This window comes from Ochotona curzoniae, unplaced genomic scaffold (genome assembly GCF_017591425.1).
Source record: "Ochotona curzoniae isolate NIBS_2020 unplaced genomic scaffold, NIBS_Ocur_1.0 scaffold_3890, whole genome shotgun sequence".
Lineage (NCBI taxonomy): Eukaryota > Metazoa > Chordata > Mammalia > Lagomorpha > Ochotonidae > Ochotona > Ochotona curzoniae.
This window is the reverse complement of record NW_024467115.1, coordinates 26,617,834-26,644,467: the sequence shown is the minus strand read 5'-3', so window position 1 is coordinate 26,644,467 and position 26,634 is coordinate 26,617,834. Positions and strand designations below refer to the sequence as shown.

Sequence of the window (26,634 nt, the reverse complement as noted above, 5' to 3'; positions counted from 1 at the left end):
CTTGTTGGGTCAAAATAAAATCTTGCCTCATTTCCATATAAAAGAAATCATAAAATTCATGGAAAAGATATATATGATGATAAATGCTCAGATTTCAAAATGTTTTGCACCAAATAAATTTATCTCATATTTCTAGGTTGCCAGAAACTTTTTTTTAAGATATATCTATTTTTATTGGAAAGTTAGATTTACAGAGAGGAGAGACAGATCTTCCATCCACTGGTTCACTCCCCAAGTAGTAGCAACAGCTGGAGCTGAGCAATTCTGAAGGCAGGAGCCAGGAGCTTCTTCCAGGTCTCCCATGTGGCTACAAGGTCCCAAGGCTTTGAGCCATCCTCCACTGCCAGGCCACAGCGAGCAGGATGGGGAATGGAGCAGCCAGGACATGGACTGGCACCCATATGGGATCCTGGCACATGCAGGGCAAGGATTTAGCCACTAGGCTATCACATCAGGCCTGCTAGAAATTTTTGAAACCCTCCTATTAATAGAAAGCTGAATTTAACAATTATCTTGTTTCAATTCTCCTATTTTACAAAATGAAAAGAATTTTCAGAAAATAGAAACTATCCCCGCAATATATCTTATATGCAACAAAGTTGGAATGAGATTTCAAGCTGTCTGACTGCCAGATAAATGTTTATTAATGTTCATAAAGACTAGATTAAAAGAAACAATCATGCTTTGCTTAGTTTACCTAGTCAAAAGACATCTACTGAGATGGGGAAGAAAACTATTCAATTTTAATTCAATGCTACCTACAATGTTTTCAAGCCCAACACAGTTATTACAACAACTTACCAATAAAAACAAAACTGTATCTGTCTCACATGTAGAGGGAACAGTACTCTAATCTATTCATCAAGAAAATAATAACTTCCAGAATTAAACTTATTAGCACAACACACACACATATGATGTGATTTATACATTTATCATGCATCATAATTTCCAGGCATTTTTACTTACATACTGCCAATTTGAGCAAGGGCTTAGACTAGTATCTAATAGCATAACATAGCGAATTAATATGTATTAAAGAAATAAAAACCATCTTCACAATGCTCACGTGAGAAGACTGAATTGTTTCACTACTGTCTTAGGGCTCAGAAATGTTAACTGACTTCTTGCTGTTACAAAGTTAGAAGCTATGGAACCTTCTGAGAAGCAAGCACTCTGGCTTCAAAATTCCATGGTGGTCTGATTAGCATTATGTCTTCTGAACAAATTTTTCAAAGCACATTAACACTAAAAGTCATAATAAATAACTAGTAGAAGTCTCTGATTATCAAGGAAAACTGTGAATGCTTTTCTATTTTAAAAAAATATCCAAAAATTTGAAGTTTATTAATGAGGCTACTTCAAAACACTAATGAAGAGCTAAATTCAAAGATGCCTATTTTGGTACCAAACATTTTTTAAATCCATACATAGTTTTTTTTTTCACAATTACTGATTTAATAAACTTAATACATCTTAAAGATTTATTTATTTTTATTGGAAAGGCAGATCAGATTTAATGGAGAGAAGGAGTTAGAGACAAAGATTTTCCATCTGCTAGTTCACTCCTCAAATGGCCACAATGGCAGGAGACAAGCAGATTCAGGAGCTTCCTCCAAGTCTCCCATGCAGATGCAGGGTCCCAAGGCCTTGGGTTGTCCTCCACTGCTTTCCCAGGCCACAACAGGGAGCTGAATAGAAAGTAGGCAGCTGGGACATGACCTGTGTAGGATCCTGGCGCTTGCAAGGCGAAGACTTAGCCATTGAGCCATCACCCCAGGCCCAACTTTAACGACTTTTTCAGGCCCTCTGATATGCATGAATTGTAAAATACGTTGGCACCAAAACAAACATGTTTCAATCTATGGTTTGAAAAATCATTACTCTTCCTCACAGAAAAAAAGACCCCCCCAAAAAAGTTTAAACTCTATGTTGTTAGAAAAGTCTTTATCTTACTATTTGTTTATTTTTACAGTAATTCAGAAGGTATCAGGTTTTTTTAAGGTAAATATTCACATTATAAGCAACCAATGGATATTAGCCGGAACTGGGGACAGACCAGGCAAGGCCAGGATGCTGAACCCCTGGTTAATACTGAGGTGAAGAGGGCCATGCCAGACTGAACCGCAGCACCCACAAACACACATGAAACCTGATATGGTGGAGTACGAGCCTACTACTAGGGGCGCTGCATGGGCTCCCCTCCTGGGCTACTGCTCCCACTGGTGAACATGAGAACTGGGACTGGGGGCAGACCAAGCCAGTGGGCTACAATACCTGTTGGCCTGCATATGAACTGAGTTGGGAGAGCCATTCTCGGCTAACCAACTGTATCCATTGGTCCATGCATTAGGTAGAATAACTGAAGACTGGTTGGCTTTGCTGCAGCATCAGATGACAAGTGCTTGGTCTATGGGCAAATCCTGTCAAGCTAGATTGCAGAACCATACGGAGAATGCATGATCTGGGACTGGGGTCGGCCCAGTAGGCAAACTTTGGGTATCTCTCTGCTGGACTGCAACTCACGCTGGTGAGCATGAGAACCAGGACTGGGAGTGGGCCTGACTAGACAGCTGGTGGCATTTGCGTGAATGAGTATGGGCTCAGTAGTGGGTTCAGTTGGGTTGAGCTAGGTTTCAATGAGTGAGTTATTCTGACTTGGCTGGAGTTCCTGTTAATATCTGTGAGGGCCAAGGGGTGGGCAGGGCTGGGCTGGGCCACAGTATCCATTGTTACTAAGAGATGAGGCTAGAGATAGAACTGATCCAGCAATTGCAACTACCAGTGTGTGTGTGTGTGTGTGTGTGTGTGTGTGTGTAGGCGGATGCGGGTGACAGAATGAGCTGGACCATGTACTGGTAAGCACACAAAAGAGTCAGGTCTGATATCACCTCAGATAAAATTTATTTCAGGATTCCCCCCAAATGAACCACCAGACTTAGAACTCCAACCATGGGGATTCACAGGAGCTGTGTTCTGACCATGGAATGCGTGTGTCAGAACTTGGCCTCTTCAGTGGCTTAGAACAGTGGATGGCATACTCATATGCACATGGAGGATATGGCAGTCTGTTGGGACCTGCAGAGGACAAATGGTACCATAGCAGAGGAAGAAGGGCAGAACAAATTGGTCGACTATCCCAGTCAAGTGTTGACAGCAAGTATCTGGGCAAATGGAGACTCTAAGGCAGAGTATGTCAGCCAATGGACCTTGGAAGGATTTCCTCATCCCTGGAGCAGCAAGATCGAGAGCAGTTTAGAACCATTGAAACTACTTGAGTGGAACCCTTGGCGCATGCTCCACATCGGGAACCCTGGGATAACTGAAGGGGTTGGGAGGCTGGGTGTAGGATATCTTCCTTTCTCCCCCTTCCTCCAGACATCAAGAAGAAAAAAGAATGTGTAAACAATGTTCTCACCTACTTTTCCCAATCCTCAACCCTTCCCACCCCAATCAACTATGTAAACATCACACACACACACACACACATCCCTCTGGAATCCTAAATTAGAATGAGGTTCTTTGGTCAGACAACATTCCTCTTATGTAGTAACAACTCATTTCCAGAAAGATTTAGCATGTCTTGTGTGATTCCACAGGGCGATGACTCATAGAATCCTGTATTCCATTTCCGCCACAATTTATCCCATGTGTCTTTCCCCAATATGAGTTTGGTTTTACATCATTACAAATGACTAGGTACTGAGTCCAAAAGACTTTCTAGTGGAGAAGCACAGCTGGAGTGTGATCTTGGGAATGCCTAAGATTTTAACATACAGAATTGCTTTTAACAGTATCCCTAGTGTTTGAATCATTGTTATATAACCATCATCAACTTGCAGGTTATAGATTTAAGGACACAAATGCTTTAAATCCTACATTACCCCCAAATTACTCACTTTCTTAGATGACTTTAGAAATGATATTCAGAAGACAACACTCATTTTCCAAAAGTTCAAATTTTTTCAATTTCAAATACAAACACGCTAACTCTGAGATTTTATTATCTGATTGTCAGGTATTATTTCTGCAAGGTAAGTGAGAGCAAACCCACCCTTATCTTAAAAACAAGATAAACAAATCTCAAATTTGAACAAAACCATTTTCGGTCTACTCCAGGCTAGGCAGTGTTTAAAAGTGCTGCATTCTTACCATGGGGAGTGATTGTCTGCACGGGCTTGGTGGGGGACTTCACATTCCAAATTGTCAAGGTGCCATCTGAATGACTGCAAATAAACTGTTTTCCTTCATGATGCCAAGCAACAGAGTGTATAGCCTATAAAAGAGTGAAGAAGTTCACATTTCTTTTGATACATATTTAAGTGTCAGACTATTCATAAATTGATTCATAATTTTCATCTTGAACTTTTTAAAACTTTCTAAGCTGAATGCAGTATGTTAACATTACAGTCCATAGTAATTTAGTGCTGCTGCACTACAAATGAGAATTTTTTACTGGTACTTTAATTCTGTTATTTATTTTATTTGCTGTCTAGATGAGAAAGCTATGATGGTGCCCCATGTAGCATTGGTGAGAGCCGGAAAACAGACTGTAGCCTTATATTTTCTTAAAACAAACCCTACTTAAACAAATTATAAAGTTAAGAGCAATATCCCACTGGAAAAAACTATCTGTATTGACAGACTATAATGAATTTTTAAATGCTTATTTTGTTTATTTACATAAAAGGCAGAGGTAGAGAGAAAGAGAACAGGGAGGACAGAGATCTTTCATCCACTAGTTCAGCTGCCAAATGGCCACAACAACCAGAGCTGAGCACATCTGAACCTGGGATCTAGGAGTTTCTTCCAGTTCTCCTACGTGGGTGCAGGAGACCAAGGTCTTCACCCATCCTCCACTGCTTTCCCAAGCCATAACTCGGAAGCTGGATCAGCAATAGCAGGCAGGACTCAAACCAGTAGCCATATGGAATACCAGCTCTGCAAGTAGAAGCTTGCCTGGCAACACCACTGCACTAGATTAAAAGAACGCTGTTAAATCAGCTAACATCCTGGAAAACAAACTGTAGATCTGCTTGAATTAAGACTAATAATATTCTTTAATTGAGCTTGAAAACATGTTTCCCATTTCTCAGGAACTGATTGCTGAAATAATTTTATGTGATTTATTTTTTATTCATTTGAAAATCACAGTTACAGAAAGAGAAAGAGAGAGCGAGAAAGAGATAAACAGAGATAAAAGATCTTCCTTCTGCTGGTTCACTCGTGAAATAGTTGCAATGCTGGAGCGAGACCAGACCAAACCCAGGAGCTTCTTCTAGGTCTCCCACGCAGGTATTAGGGGCCCGCATGTGCAACCAGAACATTAACAGGAGCCCATAGAGGATGTCAACTTTAAAGCTGGTGGCTTTGCCCATTATATCACAATACCAGCCCAAGACAGGCTTTAATCTCGAGAGAACAATTCCTACCAGGAAAATTATATTTTCTAGCCACTTAAAAAACATATACACAGGGCCCGGCATAGTAGCTTAGTGGCTAAAGTCCTTGCACGCACCAAGATCCCATAGAAACGCTGGTTCTAATCCCAGTGGCATCATGTCCCATACAGGTCCCTGCCTGTGGCCTGGTAAAGCAGTCAAGGATGGCCCGAAGCCTTGGAGCCCTGCACCTGCGTGGGAGACCCAGATGAGGCTCTGGGCTCCTGGCTTTGGATGCTCAGCTCCAGCCGCCACAGCCACTTGGGGAGTGAACCAGTGGACTAAAGATCTTCCTCTGCTTCTTATCCATTCTGTATATCTGAATTTCCAATAAGAATAAATAAAAGAATGTAAAATTTATAGTGTGTTATTATCCTATCTTTTCAATGTTTTTCAGTGTGTAGTTATATATTTGGAAATACCTTGGTTTTCAAGGTTTGCTTTTGAGGTTTGTTAACCCTCCAAATTCTAAAACTTTCTAGGTAGCTCTTGGCTCTTCAGCACCTTGATTTATAACCTACCTTAGCTTCTTCCAATCCCGGACTCTTTCTCTTCAATGCAGGGATACTAAGTTTAAGCTTCTAAGTGCTAAGACCTGGGGAAGTCTCTCCATATCATAAACTGATGGAACTAAGAGGATGTTCTCCTTGTTTGCTTGCCCTCCTAGATGAATACTGCTGAACACTACCTGCTGCGTAACTGCTAAAAGCTGCTGCTTCATACACCATGTACTGCTGCTTCATACACCATGCACTGCCGCTTCATACACCATGCACTGCCTCTTCATACACCATGCACTGCCTCTTCATACACCATGCACTGCCTCTTCATACACCATGCACTGCCTCCTCATACACCATGTACTGCCTCATCATACACCATGCACTGCCTCTTCATACACCATGCACTGCCTCTTCATACACCATGTACTGCCTCTTCATACACCATGCACTGCTGCTTCATACACCATGTAATGCCTCTTCATACACCATGCACTGCCTCTTCATACACCATGCACTGCCTCTTCATACACCATGCACTGCCTCTTCATACACCATGCACTGCCTCTTCATACACCATGTAATGCCTCTTCATACACCATGCACTGCCTCTTCATGCACCATGCACTGCCTCTTCATACACCATGCACTGCCTCTTCATGCACCATGCACTGCCTCTTCATGCACCATGCACTGCCTCTTCATGCACCATGCACTGCCTCTTCATACACCATGCACTGCCTCTTCATACACCATGCACTGCCTCTTCATACACCATGCACTGCCTCTTCATACACCATGTACTGCCTCATCATACACCATGCACTGCCTCTTCATACACCATGCACTGCCTCTTCATACACCATGTACTGCCTCATCATACACCATGTACTGCCTCATCATACACCATGTACTGCCTCTTCATACACCATGCACTGCTGAACACTACCTGCTACGTACCTACTAAAAGCTGTTGCTTCATACACTATGGCAAATCTAGGCTGTCATTCTAAAATGACTTAAACAAAGATTACTACCTAAATTCATAAGATGCAAAACTAGGAAAGTCAATTTTAAAAATCTGCTTTCATTTTAGCACAGAAAAGAGAGCAAGTAAAAACCTCCAAAGAAATGAAGACAATTATTCAAAATATTCTCTATTCCCTTTTTTATTTGAAAAATTTTGATCATTGAACAAAAAGTAGAAAAAACGAATTGTCCCTTGGTTTATGTTAACAAAGAAAACATGTAAACATTTTCAAAGTGTTTAAGTCAACATAGTCTGCTGAGTAAATATATCGATAAAAAACAATGTATTTTGTCTTAAAAGCACACAAATAAGCAAAATCGTTTATATTTCCTAGACTTAGCTCTGCTCATTGATAACTAGAAACTACCTGGCACCCAAATTATGGTTGCCAGATTCCATTTCACAGGCAAATTTTGTTACACCAAAAAAACCAAAGAGGCCAAACAGGACAATTATGATTGTCACTGAAGGACTTGCGAGGGGGTTATAGGAGGTTCATGGACCAACAACACAATTTGAAAACTGGGCATATTCACCTTGATAAACTAAAGCATATCAAATCTGTTTAACTTATCAAGCACCTAATAAAACTAAAAGTGACCACAAAATTTACTAGGAGAATGATATCTTTTTTTTTAAAGATTTATTTATTTATTGGAAAGTCAGACATACAGAGAGGAGGAGAGATAGAGAGGAGGATCTTCCATCCCATGATTCACTCCCCAAGTGAGCGCAACGGCCGATGCTATGCCAATCCGAAGCCAGGATCCAGGAACTTCTTCCAGGTATCCCTCACGGGTGCAGGGTCCCAAGGCTTTGGGCTGTCCTCCATTGCTTTCCCAGCCACAGGCAGGGAGCTAGATGGGAAGAGGAGCTGCTGGGATTAGAACTGGCTCCCATATGGGATCCCGGGCGTTCAAGATGAGGACTTTAGCCGCTAGGCCACGCCGCCAGGCCAGGAGAATAATATCTTTAGAGTGAGTACTAAGATAGTGAAAAGAACCAAGCATTTATCCTGTCTTTGTTATCAAAACTGTATAACTGTAAAACAAAAACCAGAAAAGAGGAAGTTTCTGCTGACTAACGGGTCCTAGCTCATTAACAAAGCAGCAACGACAGGGTACAATGTTTCCACCACAACTACTGTATACTAATAAATCTGCTGAGTACCACTGGTCTGCCAACAGGAAAAGAAGATGAGAAGGTTCAACTCTAACAGCATCAGAGACAAGTGATGATGCTAAAATGGAAAAATGAATCTGAACTGATCGAGCCTCTGCAAACTATCAAATTTATCGGAAATTCACTTTATATAGCTGTCAAAGACAATAGGAGGGTCTGTGTCATGGCACACCAGGTGAAGCTGCTGCCTGCATCTCTGGCATCCCACCCATACGGTTTGGGATCCAGCTGCTCCACTTTCAATCCAGCCACCTGCTAAGAGCCAGGGAAAAGCAGTGGAAGATGGCCCCAGTATTTCAACTGTGCTACCCTCGTGCAAGACCTGAGGGAAGCTCCTACCACTGGCTTCAGTTTGGCCCTATCTGGGGAGCAAACCAGTGGATGGTCGGTATTCTCTCTCGGCGCCTCTTTCTGCCTGTGACTCTGTAAATCAATCTCAAAAACACAACAAATAAACAAACAAAAACAACAGCTTTGTAGCCAGAAAAATTCACCATTTAGAAAACTTTATCGTCAATAAATAAATGACCAAAAAAGAAAGAAAAAAGGTCTATCTGTTTATAAATGCCCGGAATCTCTGTAGAACAACACTTTTAACAATATTTGAGAAATTGGTAACTCGGAGCCTACAGGGGATTCAGATGTCCATAGGTAGCTAGGAAATGTTGACATCTTTTCAACTATGTGAATATGTATCTTCCAAATTTTACTATTATAAAAGTAAACTGTGTGTTTCTGCAGTTTCAAAGCTCTCCCAAACTAAAATCATCAGTCATGTATTTATAGCAGTTGGTGACTCAGAGAAACAACAGCTTTATGAAGACAAAAAATGTTACCTCATCATATGTGTATCTGTAGTCGGCTTTCTTTGATTTCAGGTCCCATAAGACTACTGTTCCAGATTCAAAGCCAATTAGCAGCTGTAATAAAAGAAAAAGCCACATTATCTAAGAATGGCATCAATTATATAAAATATATATTTTTTGAAATGAAGATAAATATTGTTATTCATAAGCCTTAAGTATAAAATTATAATTTAATACCCGTGGTGCTAATTACTAATCACAGAGATGATAAAAACAATGCAATTAATACTTACATATTTTTTATGATCAAGTAATCAACATTAGATTGATTTTTGAAAAAAAGTACCATAGTTTAGTGTATATCTATACTAACATAAAATATTTTGATAAATTATAAAAATTAAGAATTTATAACCTATCCAAATTCTTCATTTATAAAGATCAATCTTATCTTTATGTTGAATAGTTCCACATCAAATCAGCCTAGAGTGCTCTCACATGTTTCAGACACATCTCCAGTAACACATACTAGAAGCTCCCAGTGCATGTGTTCATGGAACTTGCACTCTCAACCCTTCCTCTGGCATTCCTCCTTGCAGTAAGGCTCTCAGCACACCATCACAACAACAGGTGCTCAAGCCAGAATCCTAGCGATCATCCTTAACCACTGCTGCTCTCCAACACGCAAAACCACCAAGTATATTCAAAATTACATTTGTCATTTCTCTGATTACTTTCTTGTATTGCCAGATCACTCTTCTGGTTCAAGATACAAAGGTCTCTTCTGGTTCTGATTCCAGTGCTACTCCCATGTTAGCCCCGTCCATACAGTAATACTAAATCTAAAAGCAAACCTAATGGTATAATTTATATTTCAGTCTAAATCACTTTAATGCCTCATTATTATTTTAGGATACAGTCTAAACTCAATTAGTATCTATAAGATCTGTATGACCTTTCATTTCTATTTTACCATTTTATAAAAGCAATAAATACGTGGCTTGTGTTCATGCAATCTGGAGACAAGACAATGTTTGGGAATACTGAGTAATTTTAATACAACAGAAATTTAGTGTTTTTATACTGTAAGGAAAGTTGGATGGCTAATTGCTGCAGCTAATAAAAAAGTTTCTCCCACTCTTCCCAAACCCAATATTTTCTTTAGCAATATGAGACATATATTCCTTCTAGGAAAAATTGGTATTTGCTTCTATTTCCTAGGCTTTCTAAGTATTTTTAAAGATTTGTTTATTTTATCTGAAACCCAGAGTTACACAGAGAGATCTTCCATCTATCTAAAGGTTCACTCTCTAAATGGCCAGAGCCAGTCCAGACTGAAGCCAGGAGCTCCATCCAGCCAGGCTTCCTATGTGGGTTCGAGCATTCAGCCCACCATCCCTGGCTTTCTTAGGGTCACTAGCAGATAAATGGATTGGCAAGTCACACAACTAACCCTGAACAGGCACCCAAATGGGATACTGACATTACAGGCTGTGGCTAAACATGATATATCTTAGTGTTAACCCCATTCTTTCCAAATATTGTGTATTTTCAATACAGTAGTTTTAAAATGGGAAGTAAGAAATAAGGAAAAGCAAGAAACAGAATAAAATTTATGAATTAATGTTAAAGGCCAACAGCATTAGTTGCTCAGCAGATATACAACCTGAATTTTAGTCTTAAAACTCTTACTTAGTATCCATGCAACTTAAAGAAAATGATCTTACCCACGTAGATACTAATGAATTAAGATGGATATAGTAAACTTTAGTCTCGCTAACCAACTATAACATCCTAATTAAGTTTTAAAAGTGTACCAATAAGTTATACTTTAATGCCAATAAATTACTTGGCTTTTCAATTTCTTATACTATAGAATTATAATTAAATATTATGAGACAGAAAGATAAATGAAATTTATAGTTCCTAATTAAACCTTAGAAATTTCCTGCAGGACATACCATAACACCCTGAACACGCCTGATCTTGTCTGATCTTGGAAGCTAAGCAGGGTTGGGCCCGGTTAGTACTTGGATGGGAGAAGTTTCCTGCAATGTTCATCCTTTCTAAAATCTTATAACTCAGAAAGGTGGGAGGGAGAAGGAAAGGAGGAAAAAAGAGAGAAAGGGAATATCATGATGGTCTTAAAGCCCTAACTATAAACCACATTGAATTGCTAAAAACCAATTAAAAATTAAAATCTACAAATTTTAGGGCCTGGCACAGTGGCCTAGCGGCTAAAGTCCTCGCCTTGAACGCGCTGGGATTCCATGTGGGCACTGGTTCTAACCCTGGCAGCTCCACTTCCCAAGACCTGGAGGAAGTTCCTGGCTCCTGGCTTTGGATTGGCTCAGCACCGGCCATTGAGGTCACATGGGAAGTGAATCATCAGATGGAAGATCTTCCTCTCTGTCCCTCAATCATCTCTGTGTATCTGACTTTGCAATAAAAATAAATAAATCTTTAAAAAAAATTTACACATTTTAAATAAGTAAAACTTTAATAACTCATAGAGAGGTTAACTAGTTTACATACTATTAATTGATTTTTCTCACAAAACAATGCGCATGGGTACACTAAGAGAAGCAAAATCCTCTATAACAAGAGCTAAACTGTATCTAAAAAGGGAATATAACATGAGTTGATATCAAAGAAATCAATATTCAAATTTCAGCTGTAACGATACCAGCTCTGAACTTCAGGGACACAACATGACATTGTTGCTGTTTCATCATCTGTACAATGTGAAGATCTGGCAGTGAAAATTCCTTGGGAGGATAAAATAAAATGGTGTCTATAAAGTGGTGAGCACAGAACCTGACACACAGTATTCAATAGACGCTACTAATTACTATCATAACTGAAGATACAGTAAGGTCTACCCCTCTTCGGCCAATGCCTTCAATTAGAGGTGCATCCATCCATAAAGTTAGCTTTAAAGGAATCTACCATAGTACCTTATATCTTCTGTTAGTTAAAAAAGTGAGGGTGATATTTGAAAATACGAAAAAGAAAAACACTGGTATGATTAAAGTAGATTTTTCTCCACAAGAAATCAAATGGATACTATAATCTATTCCAGTATCCCAATGTTTAAAAAATAAATTTGAATGTTATTAACTCTGTGAACTAAGGAAAATATAATGCCATGTTTAAAAAAAAAGACAGAAACTTACATATAACTTACTCATTCCATAAAAGAATTTATAGCAAAGGAATTTTCAAGAGCCAAAACTGTGATAAACTGGATTAGGCTAACACCACTCCATATTAGATCCAGTTCCCTGCTATGTGGTTGGAAAAGCATCAGAAGATGGTCTAAGTACTTGGGCCCATCAGGGAGTTCTAGAAAGAATTCCTAGTTCCTGTCAACAGCCTTGCCCAAGCCTTGCTATTGTCGCCACGTGAGGAGTGAATCAGCAGATGGATAGTCTTCTTGTCTGTGTCGCTTTTTTAAATAAATAAAAGTGGGGGATTCAATGGGAGAAAACTAAAAGGAATATCCACTCTTTGTAAATCAAAACTGCCACATACTGACTACAAAACTGTATAAAAATTAAACATTGGAAATAAAAATGAAATAAAAATTAAACATCTAAGGCAATACATAATAATATTTATTGAATGTTACATATGTCTTACAGTGTTTTGGTCATTTAAAAATTATGATTCCAGAGGCTGTGCTGTGGTGAGGTGGGTGAAGCCGCTGAAAATGACACTAGCATCCCATCTGAATGTTGGTTCAAGTCTTGGCTACTGTACTTAAGATCCAACTCTCTCCTAATCACACAGAATGCAACAGAAGGCAGCCTAAATATTTGGATGCTGGCCACTGACCTGGTAGGTTTGGGGGGAATTCTATGCCCATGAATGCAGCCCGACCCAGATCCAAACACTGTGACCATTTACAGACTGAAACGCTGGATGAAAGATTTTTTTTCTCTCTCTCTCTGCCACTCAGTCTTTCCAATCAATCATTTTATTCCAAATATCTTATATATTTCATAACAATGAGGCATTAAGCATATATAGCATACAAGTGTTATTATCAACCTTACTTATACAGTATAAATACAGTTAAAGGGTTTGTGTATTTAAAAATACAAAAACATCATGCACTTAAATAATACAGCTTCTTCGGGGGAAAAATTTTACCTTTCCTTCATCCATTGGATTATCACTGATATGGACAACAGGTCCTGGATGAGACTTAGAGGACCTAGATAGAGAAAAAATAATTAAGATTTTTTTCTCAACTAGAAATTTCAATATGGTTACAAATTCACTATAATAAGAATATATGAATGTTAAATAAAAGTATTTCAACAAGTAGCAACACGTGCTAAAACAGATAAGAAACAGAAAAATGGTATGAATGTCATGTGTACATAAATTTAAAAATTTACAACTAAGTGTACTTTGTGTATGGAAAAAACATCCTTAATTCTGTTGAATTTCATTAGACAAAATCTGTTCCCTAGATACTATTCCCAAATTTTTAAAAAAGTTCAGTAGCTAACATTTTATTATTTTATTTTACTCAGTTCTAGCCTAAAATTATAGCTATTCTTTGAATTCTGTAGTTCATATCAGACTCAGGAAAAATTCTTTAAATTAAACAATCTATTTTCAATGCAAACGAAAGATACATATTTGAAGTAAAGGATATGTTAATTGTCCTGATTTGCCAATCATTACATATTGTTATCTTCCAATGAAACAAAAACAGTAATTTAAGGGTTAATGCAACAGCTAGCAAATTAAGCCTCTGCCTATCGACCTGAATTCCACACAGCTGCTGATTCAAGTCTGGCTGCTCCACCTCCAGCCCAGCTTCCTGTGAATGTGAGAAAACAGTGGAAGACAGCCCAAATGCAGGGGTGCCTGCACCCATAAGGAAAACCCGGAAGAAGCTTCTGCCCCCCTGCAGCCCAACTCCGGCCACACAGCCACCAGCCAGCCAGGAGATGGAGGATCTGTACCTGCTTCTCAAATAAAAATGAATAAATATTCTTAAAAATAGTCATTTAAAAATAAACAAAATAAAGCCTCCTATTCCTGATTAGAGAAAAAGAATTGACACAGATAAGAACATGCGTTAAGTGATGCCCATTTGGTAAGAAACAAAAAACATATCCCTATTCATAACTGAAGGCTGAGGCTTTACTCCACTTTATCAGAAAGCTGCACCAGATATACCCACTAGATGTCGTGATTTACTCAAAGAACAGACTGTAAATCCACACTCCCAAGGGACTGATTAGGATAACACCCCTGTCACAGGAAGGAAAACTAGCTTTATAGACTGTTAAAGTTACATCAAAACATTAGGCAAGAGATACATAATGCTATAAACTTATTCTCATGCTGAAAAGATACAAGATTATTAAAACACACTAAGCACTTTGTAAATCAGTTTCCTAACTACTGGAGGCAATTCATTTGTGGATCTTGACCAGCGTTTCCAAGACAAATCATAAGAGAACAAATACAGAGAGTTTTTTCACCTAGTTGGAAAAAATTACCATTTCATTGAATTTATGCTACAACTCATATGCATGTGAACATATGCATATTTATATATGCATACATATATATCTATGTACATAAACAAACCATTTAAATCTGCAAACTACTGAGTCAGCAGGGTAGTATTTACAGACTATTAAGCCTGCATTTCATGTTAAGAACATCTGACATATTTAATTCGGATGGATTTACAGACTTGCTATTTTGTGATATTGTAATATTGGATACTGATATTTTCAGATATGGAGTATTTGCTCAAACTCACAGTTCAATGGCTTTATTCCACATGATGACGTAGCCTGAGAGCGTGAAGGACTCCACGTTGACAATGTGTATATTACCTCTTTCAGTGCCCACATAGAGCCACTTACTCTGGAAAGGGAGATGGCAAAATGTAACCCTGCAAGAGAAAATATATCCAAAGCAGAAAATATAAAAATATGTGTCAATTTTGCTGACTGTATTATAGGGTTAACCGTGAAGATAGGCAAGAATGATGCACATTCTACTTAATGTGAATACCATTTAACATTAATTCAACTTACAATCAAACCTAAGACCTTTTTAAAGTAAACAGCATGGCATGATTTGAAGAAGATGAATTCTGAAGTTAAAATGATTTTCAAATCTTGCTGTAACATCTACCAATTGTGTAATCTGAAGCATACCACAAATTTAACCTATAAGTCACAAGCCATGGCTCCAATACCTATCTTATTCCTGAGTACCACTATGTTTCTGAAGAATCACCAAATGTGTTAAATCCATCTCACTCCTCCCCATTCAGATTTTTCTTCTAATTTCATCTCAAATATTACTATCACTCTAACATTCCAATATGTGTACATATATATGTTTATGTATATCTATCTATTTCTCAGTCAATCAATCAAGTGGGCTTGCCTTGTAAGAGAGAGCCACTCTTCCTTAATAATTCATAAGCAACTGGCAAAGACAATGTTTAGATGTTTCTGAAGTGTAACTGGATTTTCCCTTCTGCATTCTGAAGACAAGTGAAGCTTTCAACAAAAATTATACTAATTTCCATGCATTCAACAAAACATACCAGTATTCTAACAAGTTCAGACATTTTATATCAGCTCATTTCAAGATAAAAGCCAGAAACAGTCTTGCCCTTTGGTTGCACCGATTTTTAGTAAACCAAGCGTTATAACACACAGTGCTTCTCTTGATAGAGATGATATATATGTTTTTCAGAATCAAATTTCAATGGACTAGCACTTCAAAAACACACAATGGTCACAGCTGGACTGCTAATCCTAACATTAGGTATTGGATAAGACAGACAATACCAAATATCGCTTATTCCCAATAACACACATTCATTACAGTAACTATTTGACAACACCTGTTACATAAATGTGCATGCTTGTGACACAGCAAGTTAAGTTGCTTCTTATGATTTGTGACCCATTATGGATTGCTGTTTGTTCTGGCTGTTTCAATTCTGATCCAGCTCTGAAGATAGCCCCCATACCTGAACCTCTCCCATTCAAGCGGGAGTCCCAGATGGAATTCTGGGCTCCTAGCTTCAGGATGTCCAGTGCTAACTGCTGTGGCTATCTGGGGAGGGAACAAGTGGATAAAAGATCTTGCTTTTCCGCTTTCTGTCTTTCCCTCTCTCTCTGACACTCTTAAAATAAATAAATGTACATACAATAATTCTTACTCTTTTTTAGAGGCAATATTCAATTATTTGAGACAATTTGTTATAATTACTCACTCCTATTTTTGTTAAACATTCATTACATATGATCTCTTTCTAAAGGACTTATGACAAGATAGGGACATGTCTAGTGAAATAACAAGACACTTTATGATACCTTATCACTTCATCTTTTCTTAAAAACATCAGGGTGATATAAGCTTCAGAATTCAGAACTTTTCCAGATTTTACATAGGAAAGTACATAACACATATTTTATATAATAACAGCAACCCATAAAACATGTCAAATACTTCTCATGTATAATTTTCAATAATTTTAAAACATTTAAACATACATCTATCATGTTAGTGAATCATTCCATTCCTAAATTACACCCAATAAAAAGGAAACCATGTATTCACACAGAACTTGTCCACAAATGTTCACTGCTTTGCCTGTAAACAAGTGAACAAGCTGTGTCATATAATTAGACTGGAATCCTAGTATATGTCAAATGATAGAATCACTTATACAAAGTATGAGATTGATTATGCCAACTAACAAAATCAGGCATTCCTGTTTTGCTGCCTTTTATTACTAGCTACCAATTCCATTCCATGTCTCCAGAAGAGTTACTCTCTAGGTTTTTACAGCCAAGAGAAAAACTCTAATATCATTTTACATGTCCAGGAAGAGAGGCTAGGAAAACAAAGTGTGCTAAATTTGGTCACTTGGCACATAGCACCTATTTTCACATCTTCCTGTGTGTCTTCCCATGATGCACTGCAGATGCTAGAAAGCCAATATTTAAAATTCCCAGGTTCTCCTGCAGGTAACAATGCTAGATGAGATTTTACTGTACTAACTGGATGTGTTTGGGCAAAGCCCATCTTGCTGCTGTTTCACCTGGGGATGTTTAAGCACACACTGACAGCAGCAGCGGGTACTAGACAACAGCACTCGAAAGTCTCCCCGAAACTGAATGTGGTAAGAGATGTTAACCTTCAAAGCAGCATCGTTTTCTACTTCCTGGACTGCAACCAAGGCAATATGAACTAAAATCCAATGGGTGTAGCATCTTCCCAAACATGTTAGCAAAAGTTAGCCCACCATATTAAACTGCTTTATGCCTAAAATACCTATTGTTAAATTTGTTCCTACATCGAATCCTGACTGTAAATGTGACTAATCTGCAACTTACCTACATGGATGCTGGTCTATAGTGATGAGAAATACTCACTTACATTGCATCTTGTTCTCAAAATGCTACTTAGTCATTCAAAAATCTAAAGCCAGAAAAGTTTTAAAAGTGAACGTTTTCATCGTTGTACAGAGGGACTTTCATAAGGTAGCCCTTGCTTACTTTTTCAAAATTATCCTTTCTGAACCACATCCAGCAATGTCTAACTACACTGCCCTGAGCATCTGAGAACGCTTCAAGACTTCCCATCTTGCGACACAATGGAAAGCCCTTTTGCCATCTTTCAGTGTAGGGAATGCTCATTAATCCAGCAGGCCTGCTAGATTCATAAATATATTAAATATAATAGCCATCAACTGAAAACAATTTATGGACCTCCTAAAAGAACTTCCATTTTAATACATAGTCCCATTTATTTTTTTCTGATAAACTGTTACAGATAATTCAGAAAAATCATCCTCAGACCAAAACTCAGCAGTATAATACAAATGCTTCATAAATTATGCTTAAGAGTCTTACAAGCTTTTCACATTTATAATTTATTTAATATATGCCTTATTAACCACAAATATTTATAATAACCTGAGAAACTTACAGAAATATGTCCAAATAAATTACAATATTAACCACTCTTGTAATATGAGATTTTGGTAATATAAACAGTAGTAGTATCAAACAAGAAAACAGTGTCAGCCATAGGAATAATTAAAATCATCTAAATAATGATACCTGTTCATAGAGAATTTCTTAAAGTTCTATATTTAATGATCTTGGAGAATGAGGATGCCAGATGTTTTTACCCAATAAATGTTGAGGTAAAATGAAGCAACCTGGTATTCATAAGTAATTGTTCATTACATTGGTGTGTGAAAAGTCCTAGTATTATCTGTTTTCCATTTTATAAATGTCATTTATTGGATAACTGTATTCTGTGTATCTTTTACTCTATAGCTCATGTCTTCCTCACTATTGAAATTTTTCAAAATTTTTTAAAGAAGTTTTTCTCTTTCACTCATACTTGTGTATTTTATATACTTACTATCTAAACTTATTTTTCAATGACCTTATTTTATCGTTTGTCTTACCTTTGCACCAAATTTGTTCTCCCCATGTTTTATCGAGGGCCTAGAACATATTTCTGTATTTTCCTTCATATTCATAAAATAAACAAGATACAAGAAATTCTTGAGAACAAAAGGTGTTACTTTTAAAAAGGAAAATGTTGTATGAATTATCCAGATTCAGGTGTTCCTATACACCAGTATTTAGTGAGTGAGCTTTGTTAAAATTTTGATAACAAGCGTCAGTGTTGTGGCCTAGGCAGATAAGCTGCCTCCTGGGCTATCCAGAGGTTCCAAATGCTACTTCAACTTCCAGTCCAGTTTTCTTTAATGCACCTTAGGAGGTAGCAGACACGAGCTCAAGTGCTTAGACCTTTGTCACACACATGGAAGGCATAGACGGAGTTCTAGTTCCTGGTTTCAGCCTGATCCATGGGACAAGAACCAGCCAACAGGAGATATGTCCATCTCTGCATTTTTCCCTCCCCTAAACTCTGCCTTTCAATTAAAGCAAAGAAAAAAAAAAGATTTTAAATTTTAATTAAAATAATATTGTATTAAGGATTGTTAGGTCTAGCAAGTTACACTTGTAACAAATTGTTGTTGTGGCCTAGCAAGTTAAGCCTCTACCTGCAGTACATTCCATAAGGGTACAGATTCCAGTCCCAGTTGCTCCACTTCCAATGACTTCCTCCTTATGACTTGAGAAAGCAACAGAGGATGCACCCACCTGGGAGAACTGGAAAAAGCTCCTGGCTCCGAGCTTTGAACCAGTCTAGTCTCGAACACCACAGCCATCTGGGAAGTGAGGCAGTGGATGGGAAGTGTGTGTCTCTCTAACTTTGCATCTGTTTTTCCAATAAAAATAGATTTTCCAAAAAAAATAAAGAGGATTAATTCAGGGAGTAGCGACATGTTAGAAATTGAATATTTCTTCTTGTAAAGTTCACTTTTTTGTCATTAATTTTTCCTCTAAAGTTTGAATAATTTTTCCAAATAGAATTTATATTTTTTACATAATTTATGAATGATTTGCTATCTTTTTCATTCATTAACTTTGAAACTTTAGGTAATCATGCATTAGACTTTAACAGCTAAATTTTGTTCAACAATTAAACAAATTTGAAAATGAAAAAATTTTGGTACATGAACTTGGTACATATGCAGTAATTTTGGTTACTAATGGTAAATTTTTTCTTCTTCCTAAAGAAAATTGTTTGAAAGTCAGAACTGCAGAGAGCAGAGATGGAGAAAGCTTGCATCCACTGGTTGACTCCCTAAAGGCCACAATGGCCAGAGCTTGACCAGACTGAAGTAAGCAGCTAAAAACCCCATCCAGGCTCCCTACGTAGATGGCAGGGGACCCAAACGCTGGGCCATCTTTTACTGCTTTTCCAGGTATATGAGCAGGGAGTGTAATAGGAATGGAGTAGCCAGGACAGGAACCAGAGCCCATATGGGATGTCAGAGCTGCAGGTGGCAGCTTAACGCACTGAGCAGCACTAGCCCCAGCATGGACAGTCTTGGTTGCATCATTCGTCTCTTTCCGACTTTGATTCTCTTCATTCTCTTTTTCCTGCTCTAGTCGTTTCCCTTCATCTTTTCTGTTCTTTCAGATATTACCCTTCCAGGTTTTTTTTTTCCTTTTTAATATTTATCCATTTTTATTTGAAAGGCAAATTTAGAGGAAAATATAGAGAAAGAATCTTCCATCTGCTGGTTCAGTCTGGCAGGGATGAACTCACCCAAAGCCAGGACCCAGGGGTTTCTTCCAGGTCTAGCACATGGGTACAGGGACACAAGGACTTGAGTCATCCTCTGCTGCTAATGCTGAGGCTCAGCCTGTTGAGCCACTATGATGGCCTCAGCATAAAGATATTTTAACTATACAAAAATTTCTTGTTATGCCCTTGACAAATAATTTTAACAGAAATAAGGCAAAATATATGGGGAAAGAAATACAGTGAGAATAAACATGAATATAGGTATTTAGGACTACAATGGGACATAAGCCTTCAATAAATAAAAAGGAAGGTTTTTAAAATATATATATATTTAATTTTTATTTGAAAGGCAGATCCATACACAGAAGTAGAGACAGAAAAGGAGAGAGAGAGAGATCAATCTTCCATGTGCTGGTTTACCCCTCAAACAGCCACAATGGCCAGGGCTGGGCCAGTCCCAGAGCCTGGAGCCAGGGACCCCCACGTCTCGCATGTGTGTGCAGGGGCCCCAGGACCTGAGCTATTCTCTGCTGCCTGCGCAGGTCAGAAGCAGGTAGCTGGATCAGAAGCAGAGTTGCAACCTGAGAAGGTGCTCAAGGGAATGTTGGCATCAACAAGTGGAGTGTCAGCCTACTGAGCCACAAAGCACCAGCCCCAAAATTGATATTTGAAATCATAAAAATCACCAAAGAAGAGAAAGAAAAAATATCCATAATATGTTCAAAAATACATACAAAATTATATACAATAAATTCTAAACCTAAAATCCTTGCTAGAGTTTGAAAGAATTTCATGAAGCAGATCATTTCTCTGTGAGCCTTTCTGCTGTAAAATACCAGGGATTGAGGCGAGGGGGGAGGGATAAGTCCAGGGGTGAGACAGAACCAGGACTGCACAAGCCTACGACTCAATGCATTACATGACGAGTTATGCTCCGATACCAAGATCGACAAAGGCGAGGAAATGGTGACATTGTAATCACATTTATGAATAGAAAATTGCCGAAGTATTACCAAATATATTTGCAATTACATGAAACAACATAATTGCCAATCTTATGTAAAATTTTGCATAGGCATACAAAAATCTCAGCAGCAGAAAAAGCTTTCAATCTCACAAATTAATTACATCAGCAAGAAAAAGGGAGGTAAAATGATATGATAATCTAGACAGATGCTTAAAAGCATTCAGTTCAATCTAAACTGTGTGACTGATAAGCAGCTCATAAGGAAAAATAATCTTATGTTAAAATAATACCCTACACTATACTTAACAGCAAAACTCTAAAAGCAATATTATCGAAAACTAGCGCTAAGAAAAAGATGCTATCAATAATATTGAACACTTCCTAGAAAATTCTTGCTAACACAGCAAAACAGGAAAAAGAAAAATAATTTTTTTGTCTTGAAAAACACTGCTGTATTTTTTGCAGATTATAGCTGCTATACCTCTCCAATTGCACTGGGCTACCAGAAAAAAAAAAAAAAAAAACTTGCTCAAAGCTTTACCTGTCCCCATCTTACTTTTATTACAAAATAAAATAAAAAAACTTTGTTATGGACTTTAGACCAAACAGGACTCCAAGGAAAATCAAGCACCAGGTGAGGTTTGGAAGTATCCGTGGAAGGAATCAAGATTAGAATTAGCCTGGAGCAAAGATTCTCTCTCCATCCCCTCCCCAATCCTCTTTCTCTCCCTCTCCTGCCTAAAGGCTCTCCCTCTTAGAATCAATCTCCCAGGCAACACACACTGCCCACGGAGTGCCAAGCCCTCCTTTTAAAACTAGGGAACTCTCCTTGAGCTTTAAAAGCAGAGAAATATCAGACAGGCAACGAACACTTTTGAGCACTTACTCTCCACAAGGTATGGACAATAGAATATTAAAATATATGGCATTTAAAGTCAAATCAGGAAGACAAGTAGCCAAGGCAATGAGCAGTAAGCATGGCATGTGCCATTTTAGGAAAATTATAACAAAAGCAAGCACAAAACTCAAGCCTGAGAAGTAACACACACTTTTTATTAAATGACATTTTTTTAAAATGACAGTGGTATCTTAAAAAATAATGAGACCTCAAAGATGAACAGGAATTAGCCATGGAAAAAAAAATCAGTACATTCTTGGAAGGGGAGTCAGCTCATATCATAGATAGGAAAGAGAGCAGTATCTTTCTAAAAGCCTGAAAATATTGTGTAGCTAGATTTTAATGCATAAGAAAAAATAAACTTATGAAATGAGATGACAGTGATACCAGATAGTTGCCAAATTTAGAATAGTAGATATTTCAGAGTTTCAACTTCATTCTGAAGACAGTGAAAATAATAGGAGACATTGGTTATCCAGTTGACATTTAATCCTCAATCGACATATTTTTCATTAGAGTTCCCATATGCTTGGGAAAAGCTTAAATAAAAGTCATTTCCATAAATGACCTGTTTTAGGAGCTATAACTTGATACCATATTGAGTCATGATATCAAAGCCTACAAGGTCAGCTGATTTGGGGTCTCAAATACACCTGCAGAACCCCTTTACAGTATGAAGTTGATTAGGTAACATTGCCATGTTGACTGGGAGAAGGTGTTTGTATATAAGCATGTAGAAATTGTAGGGACTCATGGATGCTGGGTTCATGAATCCTGGGGGTGGCGGATCTGGAGGGACTTGGGTCACCTGGCCTGGGTCCTGTGGCCTGTCTGCAAGGTGGGTGCCAGGTTCATGAGCCCTGAGGCTGGGGGATCAGGTGGGGTTCAGTTTACATGGCATTGGTCCCTTAGCCCACTTGAGTGTTTGGTGCTAGGTTCGTGAGCCCCAAGGGGTGGGGGATCCGGCAGAGCTTGGTTGCCTGACCTGGGTCTTTAGGCTCACATGTGAGGTGGGTGCTGGGGTCATAAGCATTGGGGAAGGGAATCTGGCAGGGCTCAGGTCACCTGGCCCTGGTCCTTGGACCTGCCTGTGACTGAAAAATGAGTAGTAGTGGACACAGACCCTGATGTACATAGAGAATATGGCAGCTCATTTGGTACCGTAGCAGAGAAAGAACAAAGCAAACTGAACAACTACCCCAGCAAACAAGGACAGCAAAAGTCTGGGTGAATGGAGACTTTAAGTCGACTACATCGGTCAACGGACATAGGGAGGGTTGCCTCACCCTTGGAGTAGCGAAATCGACAGCATTTCAGAACTATCCAAACTACTTGATCAGAACCTTCAGAGCATGCACTACATCAGGACCATAGGTTGATATTGGGTGGTGGTTCCCCATCCCTGGGTGCTGGGACAACTGGGAGGCTGGGTGTGGCTTTCCCCTTTATCTCTCCCCTTCCCCCAGAGACAAGAAGAAAATAGAGAATTTGGAAACAATCATTTCACCCACATTTCCCTAACCCTCAATCATTCCCACGCTGGTTCACCGTGTCATCATCATCATCAAATATACAATTTTTTTAAAAATTTGACCCTTGAGCCTCCAAAGATCTATGCTCCTACCAATCCAACACCCCTGAAGTCCCAAAGAATTATGGCACTAATTTAAGATCAAAAATCTGGAAATTGCTTCAGCTCAAATATTCACAATCTCCTTATTTAAATGCATTGCAAAGGGGGTCCTGGGAATAAACTCATTAAGTATACCTCTTGGGTACAACCACTACAACTACGGTCTAGGAACTTCCCACTAACAGTCGCAGCATGTAATGACGCAGCAGATAAAGGGTTAACAGTGATGTAAGTTTCTGTTCAAACAGAGGGAAAGCTGAAGACCAAAACAAGTCACTTGTCAGTAATAATTTTAAACATATCAACTGTTGTTTTGTTCTTAATCAGGTTCTGAGACTTGTGAATAACCTCTCGTGGCTGCGTCTTCTAGCTCACACTCCCTTTTCATCAGAGACAGCACCTGTTGGCAGCCGGGTGCTTTTCCTGGCTGCTTCTGGCTGCAGTCTGCTTTTACTCCGAGCTCTCACTGTTCCTTTCACTCCAACCCAGCGATAGTTCCAGTGATAAAATTTTCTTGAGAAATCTGCTAGTCTAAATAAATCCCACTGAATTTCACTCCATTAGGAGAAATCACACCTGAATCTTCTGGGACAATTCCTTTTCTGTTCTACCTCCTGATGGGATGACATACTTAAACTCGCCAGAGGCTCTCTGGTGTGCTTGAGATCCGTCGGGTGAGGGCACAGCCTTCACCTGCTAGCAGAACCCTTCTCTTGACTGAATACTCTGTCCTTTTGTTCTTCACAATATTTTTAGTAAAAAGCTGTATAGCCACATTCTCACATTACTGTCTTTGAAATTTTCAGAAGGAATTTCTCTTTTGCCACCTGTATAAAGGTAAAAATGCCTCAAAATTATCCAGGCCTTGTTCTTTAATGATGCTTTGTTCAATTTACTCTTCTCCTTTTGCATTTTTACTATGAAAGTGCACGGGAAAATATTAGAGTGACTTTTGCAACACTTTCCTTGTAAATCTTATCAGCTCAACACCCAAGTTCATTGCTTATAAACCCTGCAGCAGGCAATTCTGTCAAGCTCTCTGTCACTATATAATGAGGAATCACGTCTCTGGTTTTCCACTGAAAACCTCAGTCTCTCTGAAGCTCTCACTTGGAGTAGTATGCAAAGAATCCTGTAAACAACATACTCAGGGCAATTTAGACATTCTATTTATTATTTTTAATCATGTTCCTCAAAACGCTCCCAGCCTCTATCCACTAAGCAGTTTCCAAAGCTGCTTTCACACTTTTGTGTTTCATTTATCACATAATATTTAGGTCAACAGACTGCATATTCAATAATAATCCCACTAAGATTCTATCACCTAGTGACATCATAACCACCTTAGCTTATGTAGTTATACTTTGTGATAGGCACACAATGATAAAACTACCTAGTGAAGTATCTCTCAGGCTCTATTCGCATGGTTAAGTGACTCATGAAGTTGTACAGTGACATCCTATTACCAAATACCAAACACATACTAAATATATTTTTTACCTAGTGTATCAAATAATCAAACTACTACAAATTTACTAACTCAAAACAATCTTAATTTATGATTTGCTTCTGTAAATTACATGCCCAGGACTCCATGACTATATTATCTATTCAGAGACTTAACAAGGCTAAAATCTACATAGTGGCAAGGACATTTTCCTACATTCCTTTCCACAAGTGCTGGAGAACAATCCACTGCCCATCTCATCCAGGTGCCTGGCTAGGTTTAGCGTCTCATGATTGCAGAACTGAGTCTCCCCAGTGCCTTGCTGTCCCCAGACAGTGAGCACTGAGCTCCTGGAGGCATCCTGCACCCTTTACCATGTGGCCCCTCCGCCTTTATGCCATAAAAGGAGTCTCCATTCCACTGAATCCCCCTCATATTCTGAAGATAATCAAACCCCTTTTTAAAAGCTTAGCTGATTACATCATGTCTGCTGAGGATAATGTCCCTATCTGAAGGTCAATTTGAGAATGTAATTACATATGTAAAATGCCTTCAACCTAGATGAGTGTGAGTAGCAGGCAGATGTATATTAAGGAACAGGTACATTAGGACTCATTCCAGATTTCTGCCTACCACAGGAGATGCTTAGGGGTGCAATTGTTAACCCAGGGTGTGAGTATTGCCACTGCCTATGACACTAGACCCCAGCTGGGCACCAGCTCCTTCCTGGCTCTTCCACTTCCAATCCAGCTCCTTGCTAACAGCCTGGGCAAAGCAAGGGAGATGGCTCAGGTACTCAGACCCACTGGAGACCTGGAGGGATCTAGGTTCCTGATTCAGCCCGGGCCAGCACTGAACATTGTGGCAATCTTGGGAATTAACCAGTGGATGGATGCGTTCTCTGTGGGTGCCTTTCCCTCTCTCTGCAACTCTGAATTTAAAAGACTAAATTAATTTTTTAAACTACTGCCATAAATTTTTTCACAGTGATTTTGACTTTTAACACTCCTATCAGCAAATTTTCCAAAAGTTTAGTTGTTGCAAACTAGCGAACATTTTAGCCATTCTGATGGATGACTGAGTTTCAGCTTGTATTTTCTTGATGATTTTCTGTGTTCTTAAAATGAAACAAAACAAAAATTAAAAAAGACTATTTCATGATAAATTTCAATATAAACTTCTACAATGGCATTTATTCATACAAAAATACATCATGAAGTAGGTTTATTCTTTAGTATATGGTATTCAATTATTTTTAAAATCTTTGATCTAACATAATCCCTGGCACAAGATATGCAGCCAATATTTCATGATCTAAACCTAATTCAGCTTCTGGCAGGTTTTTTTTTTTTTTCTTATTTCTAAATTTGAAGCATCTATCCTAAATCACACAATTCTGAGACTAATCAATAGTGGCACAGGATTAGCTGCTTTCAATAGTTTAAGATACAATTCATCAGGGCCAATTAATTTTAACGTTAATACAGCTGAAGGGACTATATCCATACACTATCTACCATTAATCTACTTGCTTTCTAGACCTAAA

The 26,634-nt window shown here is 38.5% G+C and overlaps 1 protein-coding gene across 7 annotated transcripts in view; it reads right to left on the bottom strand.

Moving 5' to 3' along the window:
* Positions 1-26,634, bottom strand: part of STXBP5 (syntaxin binding protein 5) — a 171,959-nt gene that overhangs the window by 90,474 nt on the left and 54,851 nt on the right. For all 7 annotated transcript variants that reach the window (XM_040965605.1, XM_040965608.1, XM_040965609.1 and 4 more), the window contains exons 5-8: positions 14,754-14,888; positions 13,115-13,178; positions 8,990-9,073; positions 4,153-4,276 (exon numbers count right to left, since the gene is read on the bottom strand). In XM_040965605.1, the coding sequence (XP_040821539.1) occupies positions 4,153-4,276; positions 8,990-9,073; positions 13,115-13,178; positions 14,754-14,888 (407 nt within the window). The remainder of the gene's footprint in view (positions 1-4,152; positions 4,277-8,989; positions 9,074-13,114; positions 13,179-14,753; positions 14,889-26,634) is intronic.